This window comes from Hemibagrus wyckioides, linkage group LG03 (genome assembly GCF_019097595.1).
Source record: "Hemibagrus wyckioides isolate EC202008001 linkage group LG03, SWU_Hwy_1.0, whole genome shotgun sequence".
In the NCBI taxonomy this organism is placed as follows: Eukaryota; Metazoa; Chordata; class Actinopteri; order Siluriformes; family Bagridae; genus Hemibagrus; species Hemibagrus wyckioides.
Window position 1 is genome coordinate 27893988 of NC_080712.1, and position 11735 is coordinate 27905722.

The 11735-nt window shown below is 37.4% G+C and overlaps 1 protein-coding gene across 1 annotated transcript; it reads left to right on the forward strand.

The window, feature by feature from the left end:
* Nucleotides 1–4195: 4195 nt before the first annotated feature.
* On the forward strand, nt 4196–10005 carry si:ch73-52p7.1 (uncharacterized protein LOC100321084 homolog). Its single transcript, XM_058386837.1, has 2 exons — nt 4196–4561; nt 6528–10005. Exon 2 carries the CDS (start codon nt 6743–6745, stop codon nt 7394–7396), a length of 654 nt encoding a protein of 217 aa, XP_058242820.1. The 5' UTR covers nt 4196–4561; nt 6528–6742; the 3' UTR covers nt 7397–10005.
* Nucleotides 10006–11735: the final 1730 nt, after the last annotated feature.

The following is an 11735-nucleotide window of genomic DNA, read 5'->3' on the forward strand; positions in this document are numbered from 1 at the left end:
GTATTCTTTTCAATCCAGGTCTGAGTTTTATAGCTGAAACCTAAGTACTAATAATATTATTGTTTCCCACATTTGGGGGTGTATTGTTCATCTCTGTGAAAGAACTGACAACCTACACCAGTCAATACAGTGGAAGCGCATGTACTTTGCTCGAAGGCATGGGTCAGCTTACAGCTTCAAGCTCACTATCAAGACTGACCATTAAAAAAAAATCACAGAAGAGTTCCCCCTTTTTTCTTCCTCATGCCAAGCTTTTGGTTTCTACTGCTGTGTCAAAATGTATAGAAAAAATAACAATATTATTACTCAATCCAGTCCTCATTCAGTTCAATATATACTTTGCCTTTAATTTATATTAAACATTTTCTGCATTAATTGCAAATGAGTTATTTTTATTGTATCATTATTTTTATTATTAACTATTTACTTTTTTTTTTTTTTTTTCCATAAGTAAATATTTGTGAATCATGATTCTTACAGTAAATTATAGCTCTTTGAAATGCACTGACAAAACCTCAGGTGTTTAAAAACCTCAGTCAGAGTCAGAGTCATTTGATCACCAAATTATAGAAACTGTGTGTACTGGAATGAAACCGAAATCTACTCAGGTGGAAAGTTCAGTTAGATACTTGTATTTGTTGACAAGGTATCTGAGAAAACAAAAAAGTGAAACTGGAATAAATATTAGTTCTGCTCTTCCTTCTAACCTTAATATTGGCAAAGGCAATGAGGGTGGATACAGAAATGGTGATGTTGCTCCAGGCCAGGTATATAAACGCAAGTGTTGAACTGTCTGAATGCCAAGCTTTACATCATAAATCAATATATTTAATCAATGTTTATTTTATTACTTAAGAAAGCCAGATAATGTGAGGCTTTTAGTGAACCAGCTCTATTACATTCAGGCTTGTGTAATGACAGTGGGCTGAAAAATGTCACTTTATATCCATTTCAACATCCCCTGTGTCTCACTCCCAGTCTTTACAATACCAGCTTCCATTTTTACTCACTTTTTTTTAGTTTATTAGCTGTTTACACTACAAACTCTCTCTCTCTCTCTCTCTTTCTCTGTTAGTGGGTGGGATATATTAGACAGCAAGTCAACATTTTGTACTCAAAGTTGGTGTGTTAGAAGCAGAAAAAATGGGCAAGCGTAAAGAGTTTGAAAAGGGCCAAACTGTGATGGCTAGAGGACTGGATCAGAACATCTCCAAAACTGCAGCTCTTCTGGAGGTGTTCCCGGTCTGCAGTGGTCAGTATCTATCAAAAGTGGTCCAAGGAAGGAACAGTGGTGAATGTGGGGAGCGAAGGCAAACCTTTGGAGGCAGCTTCATGCTTTGGGCAATGTTCTGCTGGGAAACCTTGGGTTGTACCATCCATGTGGATGTTACTTTGACACGTACCACCTACCTAAGCATTGTTGCAGACCAATTCCCTAATGGCTGTGGCCTCTTTCAGCAGGATAATGTGACGTGTCACAAAGCAAAAATGGTTCAGGAATAGTTCGATGAGCACAACAATGAATTTGAGGTGTTGTTTTGGCTTTCAAATTCCCAAGATCTCAATCCAATCGAGCATCGGAATGTGCTGAACAAACAAGTCCGATCCTTGGAGGACCCACCTCACAACTTACAGGACTAAAGGATCTTGGCACTCATCTTGGCAACATCTTGGCACCAGAGTATATCAAACTCAAACATCTTGGCACCAGAGTATATATATATATATATATATATATATATATATATATATATATATATATATATATATATATATGGAATTCTTCACATTATTTCTCTGATTATTTTTAACACAGAAATTAATGTCAATCTCTATAATCGAAATCACCTATTATTGAGCAGATAAATTAAAATTAAGATGTCTGCATCACTTTATTACATTTTTTGTTTGTTTTTGTTGATTTTGGATCTTGGTTTTGGGATATATTATTTTCCTGTTATCAGTAATGACTGAAGTTTGGAACAGATCACCGGAGAAACCGATCAAGTGTCTAAAACCATAACAGTAGCGACATCTGCTGGTCAAATGTGTAAGTGCATCAGGGCTCATTCAAACACATGCTCTGGGGTCTTGTCACTAGGGGGCGCTCGACGAACACAGATTTTTATTGAAATGAATAAAATGAATTAAAGTGAATGATATCAGTTTTATTGTTGAGCTCAGACAATTAGTTCGTTTTTATTTCCATCTTCCAAAAATTTGACACTAGGTGGATTGCCTAAGAATAAATTGCCAGTTGCTGTAGGTGTGTAAGAATGTGTGTGTGTGTGTGTGTAAGAATGTGTGTGTGTAATAATAATAATAATAATAATAATAATAATAATAATTATTATTATTATCCAATAGTTTCCTTGCTGTATTTGGTGCTTCTTGCATGCAAGTAAATACACACAAAAAACTCTGTGCGGATTTATACAAGATTATACAAAAAATAAAATTAAAAAAAGAGATATTAAACAGATTTAGTGTATTCATGAATATCATTTCAGTAAGTTGTTCCACCCATGGTTATTATTATTATTATTTTTTTACATTTCCCATTCTAAACTCAGTGGATGAAACATATTTAATATATTTAAGCGTTATATTCCGCTGATCCTCAGCTGTTTTACAGAATTCTTTAGTAAATATATAAAGAAACAATTTTGGAGTTGTGTTAATATGTTGTTAATAATTGCTGTTTTCATATGTTCTGATAGCTTTAAAGGTAATCTTGTTTTTTTTTTTTTGCTTCACTTGTCTTACCTGACACATAACTGTTGCTGGAGTAGAGTAGCAAACAAGGACACAAGACAGAGACTTGATCCATGCTTGAAAAATGCTGGAAAAAAAGAAAGAAAGAAAAAGAAAAGAAAATTGCCTAAAACAATCTATTCCAAATCACTTCTCTGGAATTTACTCCCACCCTCAAGATGTGTCACCAGAAAGGGGGTTTCCCGGCATTTTTAACCAGAAAATCTCACTATACTACAGAAATCTGCATTACTGCTGATAGATAGATAGATAGATAGATAGATAGATAGATAGATAGATAGATAGATAGATAGATAGATAGATAGATAGATAGACAGACAGACAGACAGACATATAGACATATAGTTGTATTTTGGCAGCAAAAGAGGAACCAAAACAATCATAATGTTATGCCTGGTCAGTGTCTAATTGAAATATATATATATATATATAGACATATTCACTTTTGGGTGAAATTTCTGGAAGACTGGAAGAGTCACAGAAAGGCATAGAAGTGGACATCCTTTGGCCACATCCCACGTTGATGACTGCTTCATTGTGACCAGTGCCCTGCAGAACCGGATGATGAATGCCACTCAACTCCAGGCACATTTAAGGGATGTCAGAGGCACCCAAGTGTCACGTCAGACCATTCGAAACCGTTTACACTTCTTGCACTCCAGAACCTCAATGACCTGAGGGCCGCCCTTCAAGAAGAGTGGAATGCCATGCCTCAGTAGACAATAAGTCGACTCGTGAACAGCATGAGACATCGTTGTCAAGCTGTAATTGATGGTCAAGGGCACATGACAAATTACTGAGACATTGACATTTTTTGTTGTGGTATACCCACCACTGTTGCTGGCTTTTGTTTCAATAAATTATTTGAGATGAGGAAATCACCATTGCATGCTTCTACTTAAATACCCTAGTTTCATGATATAATATCACTGTAGCATGAAGTTTTTACATTTTCCATAAATTTCACCCAAAAGCCAAATATTCTTAACTTTTTGTGAGTATATATATATATATATATATATATATATATATATATATATATATATATATATATATATATATGTATATATATATATATATATATATATATATATATAGACAGACCAGACATATAGATAGATAGATAGATAGATAGATAGATAGATAGATAGATAGATAGATAGATAGATAGATAGATAGATAGATAGATAGATAGACAGATATTTAACATTATCTGGATTAATATTTCTTTAAATTAAAAAATGTGCTTTCACAGTGTTTATCTCATAGCTTTGGGAATTCAGTACAATGAGTCAAAACAGTAAGTCTAAAGTCTGTTAGATTGCACCACCTCCAAACCCCCGTCATGTGGTCTGGCTAAATCCCAAATCTCAAATACAATGGTTGTCATGCTGCACACTTTCTGAGCCAAAATGAATCACTGCGCATGCATATAATAGACCATAAAATTGTTGCTATATATATATATTTTAATTCAACTTTTCTATTACCCAAAGGCAAATCCTGCTTTAGAGGTCAGTGGGTGTTTTAATTTATCTGCACTGACGTCATACATGTGAGCGACTGCCTCATGTTGTTCCATCCGTAGTTTACGTTTTCCTGCTTTACTTGGCCGGTCATGCATAGCAAGATGCTGAGGACACTGTCTGTGGCTTTGGCAAGCACTGCAGATTCACTGAGTCCAGTGAAAACTTCGAAACTTCCCACATTCCTCATCAGTCTCTTAGATCCTCGGACTGGGAACAGGAATTGTGCTGGACATTTCTGCATTGATAAAGCATAGCAGGTAGTCTTTCTTTCTTTCTTTCTTTCTTTCTTTCTTTCTTTCTTTCTTTCTTTCTTTCTTTCTTTCTCTCTCTCTCTCTCTCTCTCTCTCTCTCTCATACTGCTGCATAACTAACTGTTAACTGTAGCTTTGCTCGATGTCGAGGTGAAGGTATTTAAGAAATCTAATCTAATGCATCCCCAGCTGGATATCCTTTAACAAAAATGACATTATCCTTAATGAGTGTAAGATAATTCATATATTAAGTTTACGCTTTATACAAAGATAAAGAGTCTTCTCAGTTTGTGGTATCCTAATTATTGTTTTTGGCAGCTATCACAACAGGCTTTCCTGTAAAAAGATTCTGGAGAGTTTTTTAAAAGTTTGGAAAGCGATAAGCTTAAGTTGTTTTGCTGTTAGGAAGATTGTTACAATGGAATCGAAGGGGAATGGAATAACTAATGAGTCAGACGTAGATAGAAATGTTGATGTGTGAGTCAGATTATGCAAGGATACTCCCCTGTTAGTGTTGTCTCAGTGTTGGCGACATATACTGTATATATATATATATAGAGTGGTTAAGAGGCGGTTAGAAAAAATAACATACTATGAATGTGTGTGCGTGTGTGTGTGTGTGTGTGTGTGTGTGTATTTATGATAGAGAGCAAATCTTGTGTGCGGCCTTGCACATGTGGTCCCAGCATGAGTCAAGGGAGAAAATGAGGGCAAGCAGTGTGTGTTCTATCCCCTGGACCTGGAACAGAATAAACAGCAATTTGCCATGTGCAGGTTTTTCATTGCACAAAAACAGCCAAGTGAATGTCCTAGTCATGAAGAGTGAGCCAGACCAAGTGAAATTCCATTTCCATCGGCGGTTCTACATCTGGCCTTTTTCCCATAACAGCAAAGGCTTTCTGTGACAAATAAAGACACAAGCGGAAGTCTTTGGGGTGAATGGAATTTAGTTGAAAAACCTCGCATAACCACGTAACAGAAGCGTATTATAGTATGGACATTAATCTTATATTCAGGCATGTAGGGTTAAACACTTCTTGACATCAGTATAAGTTTTCATTTTTGGCACCCATGTCCGTTTATTTGTTGTGAGCAAAAGTCTTAAAGTCTTGTATTTTTGTAGAATTAAGCAAAACAGAACCACAAATTTGTGTAAGGCTGATTTCTTTCTAGCCCAGACTGTAGACTGATGAAACCTTGAAGCTGATATATCTGTTCACATTTTCACTGTTGTGAAATAAATTGTCTATAGAAATGGAGACGTACTGTGGCTTCTCTCCGTAGAAATAGCCGTCCAGCCAAGATGACTAAAAAAGGGGCAAACCACACAATTGTCAACAAGGTAAAAAAAGAACCCTAGAGTAACAGCTAAAGACTTCGCTGGAACTGGTTATCATCTCTGTTCATGACTCTAGTTCACAGAAAACATTAAATATGCATGGTATCCATGGCAGGACACCACTAAGAAAGCTGCTGGTTTCCAAAAAAACCATTTCTGCACACTTGAGTCAGAGCCCAGACCTTAACCCAGCAGAGATGCTGTGGAATGACCTCAAGAGAGCTGTTTACAACAGACACCCTAAGAATTTGAATATGAAGAGAGAGAGGCTGAGCTGAAGCAGTTTTTGTAAGATAGATTGATCCAAAATTCCTTCTGAATATTCTGCAAGTCTAATCCGCAGCTACAGGAAATGCTTGGTTGAAGTTGTTGCTGCCAAAGGAGGATCAGCTAGCTATTAATTCCAATTTTCCACTACTTTTTCCACAACACTGTAAAAGTTTAATGGGATGCGTTCAAAAAAGACATGAAAAAGTATAATTGCTTGTGTGCTGTTGGCTTAAATACATTGTGTTTGCATATATCTAATGTTTCATTGTCTGCTTTGTATTAGATTTTGGACTGCGATCAGATATCACCAACATCCATCACTGCTTATATTTATAATATCTGTGTTCTTATTATCATTCGCAGAAGACCCTACTCTGGTGCCTGTCTGAGGCCATGCCAGCTGTTTATGGCAGCGCTCTCACTGTCAGCATCCCTACAGAAGTTTTTCTATAATTTTCAGTAGGACAAAGCCATTTAGACAGGTTACTACATGCAACCTAACAGAAAGACATAACTCTCAGTGGAACGTAGCAGCAAGGCTGCAAAAACCTAACCCTTGCAATTCTAGCTTTGCAACAATGACAGAGATGAATCTTTTGGGTCATATGGGCGCTGTTGCTCTGTACTGTGTCTTGTCTCTGGTCATGCCGGCGATCCTGCGTGCTGAGTTTACTCTGGCCAGTGTGAGTGAGCACCACATCATCATCTGTACCTGCATGCAGGACCTGGTAGCCTGCAGCATTATCAACTCCAGTGAGTGTGTTTGTCACAACCATCCATTCTCCCTGCTGGAGCACAGCGACAGCCCCAGCACAGTGACTTACAAGCGTCTGACAGTGTGGTACACTTCACCACTCAACGTTGCACGCCTGCTGAACAACTCAGAGGTCCGCCACCTGGCTCTGGCCAAGTGCAACTCAGCAGGAGGTGCTTCGCTGTCTGTTCACTACTTCACAGTGAGGAGGCTGGAGAGACTGTATGTCTCATACCCATTCTGGATGCCTGGGCAGAACCATGATGTTGTGCTGGGGAGAGATATGGGCATGCCTTACCATGAGGAGCCCAGGATAGCTGTTATTCACACGGATGTGTTGGTGGGAAAGGCTGAGTTGAAAGCATACACAGTTAAAACCGTAGTGGACAGCAATGGCCTGACTCCATTCCCTGAAATGTTTATGCCTATGGATGAACTTCCAGAAATGTCCAGCATATTTGTATCTTTCTTGTACTAAGTGGCATTTGGTTAAAAAGATTCTTAGAGACTATATTTTATATATATATATATATATATATATATATAATATACCTTTAATGAAGAAAGAAAAATTCTTTAAATGCACACATTAAATCTAATATTCTTTGGGTTGTTTCATCTGGGAGATCCCTAATCAAGAAATGGGATTAAGTTAACTACCCTAGTGTAAAAGAAGTATGGAATACACTGATCAGGCGTAACATTATGACCACCGAGAAGTGACATGAATAAAACTGATTATCTCCTTATCATGGCACCTGTTAGTGGGTGGGATATATTAGGCAGCAAGTGAACATTTTGTCCTCAAAGTTGATGTGTTAGAAGCAGGAAGAATGAGCAAATTGTGACGGCTAGACGACTGGATCAGAGCATTTCCAAAACTGCAGCTCTTGTGGGGTGTTCCCGGTCTGTAGTGGTTAGTATCTATCAAAAGTCCTGTACGTCTGTTAAGTCCTGTTGAGACTTAAAGGATCTGCTGCTTACATCTTGGTGCCAGATACCACAGCACACCATCAGGGATCTAGTAAAGTCCATGCCTCAATGGATAGGGGCTGTTTTGGCAGGAAAAGGGGGACCAACACGATATTAGGCAGGTGATCATAATGTTACGCCTGATCGGTGTAGGTCTATATAATTCATTAATTTATTGTTGTTAATTGTTAATTTATTGGGAAATAATCTAGACATAACTGGAAAGGGCAAGTCTGGATAACTCAAATGAAGCACTTATCTTGTAGCACACCTGCAATTATCCAGTCAGCAAATTATTTGGCAGTAGAACAACGCATACCATCATGCAGATACATGTCAACAGTCTCAGTTAAGTTTCACATCAAACATTCGATTGTGGCATGGTTATTAGTGCCAGATGTGCTTTTTTGAGTATTTCAGAAACTGCTGATCCCCTAGGATTTTCACACATACCAGTCTCTGGAGTTTACAAAAAAATAAAGTGAAAAAACATCCAGTGAGGATCAGTGTGGGATGAAGAATCTTGTTAATGTAAGAGATCAGACTCACTGAACTGAAGTTTGAAAGAAGATTGAAACAAATGTTGCTTGATCTGACAAATCTCCATACTCCAGAATCTGGAGTCAACAGCATGAATCCATAGACCCAATCTGTTTAGTGTCAATAGTTTAGGGTGGTGGTGAAGGTAGGGGGATGGTGTGGGGATGCACTGACACACATTGGCTCTTTAATACCATTTCAACATTGTTTAAATGCCACAGCTTTTTTGTGTATTGTTGAGTATCAGATTTTCCATCATATAATGGCTACTTGATTAGCAGCAGGATCATGTGCCATGAAGCACAAATCATCTCAAACTAGTTCCACAAATAACACAACCTGGGGACATCCATGTCATGAAAAATTGAGTAGTACACACTAGTTCCTAATAAAGTGACAATATATACTTACTGTCCCATATCTACTAGAAGACAAATCTAGGCTCATGATAACTTAAAGTCTTATGGAAACTGCTTCACCAAACAAGTGCACCTGCCTTAATAAAACACTTGTCCACTCAAATCTGAGCGTGATTAATGAAAATGTCAGTAAATGCAAACATTCAGGTATCTTATGGCTTTGCTGTGTGAATTTTTTTTTAAAGTTTAATTGCCAAATGTTCTGCGTTTTCAAAAAATTGTACATCTGCTTCACTGACAAGCTTCATTGCCACCAGTCACCAATACTGACACTGTACTCTGTACAAATAAGTACTCTGAGCATACAGTTGTAAAGACTGTTAAAGTTCACAGACAGTAAAACAATTCATATATACAGTCATCTGTAATCCTTTGCAAAATATCTCAGCATTGGACAAAAAGAAAAAAAGAAGATGCTCGCAAAAGTAATGACAATATGTTTAAAACAGGTCCCTGGGTTAGTCCCATACAGTCCTGATGATGTTTATATATGAAAAGTCTATTGCTTAATATACAGCATTCTTGGATATGTATCATTTGATATAGATTTGCTCATTTCTGATGTTCACAGAAGTATAAGAGTGAAGGTATTCTGCAAAATTACATATACACTGATCAGCCATAACATTATGACCACCTGCCTAATATTGTGTTGGTCCCACTTTTGCTGCCAAAACAGCCCTGACCCCTCAAAGGCATGGACTCCACTAGATCCCTGAAGATGTTAGCAGCAGATCCTTTAAGTCCTCTAAGTTGCAAGATGGACCTCCATGGATCGGACCTGTTTGTCCAGCACATCCCACAGATGCTCGATTGGATTGAGATCTGGGGAATTTGGAGGCCAAGTCAACACCTCAAACTCAAACCATGTGCACCCTGAATGATCTGCAGCTATGTGGCCCCATATGCAACAAACTGTGATGCACTGTGTATTCTGACACCTTTCTATCAGAACCAGCATTAACTTCTTCAGCAGTTTGAGCAACAGTAGCTCGTCTGTTAGGTCGGACCACACAGGCTAGCCTTCGCTCCCCACATGCATCAGTGAACCTTGGCTGCCCATGACCCTGTTGCCAGTTCACTACTGTTCGTTCCTTGGACCACTTTTGATAGATACTGACCACTGCAGACCGGGAACACCCCACAAGAGCTGCAGTTTTGGAGATGCTCTGATCCAGTCATCTAGCCATCACAATTTGGTCCTTGTCAAACTTACTCAAATCCTTACGCTTTTCCTGCTTCTAATACATCAACTTTGAGGACAAAATGTTCATTTGCTGCCTCTAATATATCCCACCCACTAACAGGTGCCATGATGAGGAGATAATCAGTGTTATTCACTTCACCTGTCAGTGCTCATAATGTTATGGCTGATCGGTGTATACGGTGGAAAGAAATACACAGCTGTGTAACCGGGTCAGTCCACTAGGGGGCAGCATTGTTTCATACAGTATACCCTCCTTATCGTTTAATCTAAATCTGCTTAAAAAGGGTGGAATACAAATGTTGGAAATCTACTATTAATAATATCGGTAATAATCTAGGAACAATCACTATTACAGTCCATTTTGTTCTATTTATTGTAGTTACATTTTTCATCAAAAGATATTCATGTTTACAAAGACAAAGTGTTTTTAGAGTGACTCTCAGTTTTTTATTTCTGCCTCATAGATTGCTGGAAGAATCACACAATCCTTTATAATTTATTAAACTTCCCTAATAAGGTTAAATCTAGAGCCTGTTCAATGGAAATCTTGAAGGTTTTGTATAAGACCCGATATCAGTAAAGATTTCAAGCAGAAGCCTCCAAGGGAGCTACAAAATCCTAATTATCCATACAACTTTTGAAGGATTTAAAAGAAAATATATATACAGATATTTTTGAAAATGCGCCCTATAGCCATCAAAAATGACAAAGAAAGAAAAGGAGACACCATGTTCCATTTGAAACAGGTGTACTGGTTCACTATCATGCATACAGGCTGGTTTGAGTGAGCTCTGAAGAGGGGTCAAGGTGCCAGAGCATCCGATCAAATTACTTTCAGCAAGGCAGATGTTGGCATTTACAATTAATAATCTACTCAGGGAATTGGATGGAACCAGTTCAAAACACACATATTGCAATTAAAAGAGCCCAATTAGCAACTCTAAACTTAGGGTGGTTTTTTTTTTCCTTTTTTTTTTTTTTTAACAAGTACACTTGAGTACATGAGGCAAAAAAGTACCAGTGTGGCCTACGTACAATAAAACTCTGGGGAGGCTGAGATGGCCATACAATATTCTTATCATGAACAGATAATACACTCTTATATAATCTCTTATAACTAATACATAAGAATAAGAATACACATGTATTCATATGTACATAAAGAAATATGAATATGTATTCCTATACAATTATAAGAACACATATTGAATAAGAAACATATTATTATCTCTTACTTTTTTTTAAAGGAAGCTGGTCAGGGCTGAAACTAGCGACAAGTATAACAACTATACACACAAGCATGTGAGAGGTTTTTTACTTTTAAACCAAGTTTTAAAAAGCACATTTTTTAATGTGGATGTCTCAGTGCACAACCTATTTACTGCGCTCATTTATTCATCCTTAGTAACTGCCTTGTCTGGGTTTCGGTCAATTAATTGAGGCTATTAGTTTGCTTATATTTTTGGAACCTAGGAAATTATTTCGAGAGTATAAAAGGCAAGGACGAACAAAAATAATAATTGCATAAGCCGGGTTTTTTTAATCTCTATTTTGTGCTTCCAGTAGAGTCCATCTTTTATACATAAAAAAGCAAAAACAAAATGAAATTCTGGTTCTGCATACAGATATGAATATTTATCTATAGAAACAAATACAAATACAGATATTGTCAATGCATT

What these genes read in the sequence shown, in the direction of transcription:
- si:ch73-52p7.1 (XM_058386837.1), top strand. Translation starts at nt 6,743, where the DNA reads ATGACAGAGATGAATCTTTTGGGTCATATGGGCGCTGTTGCTCTGTAC.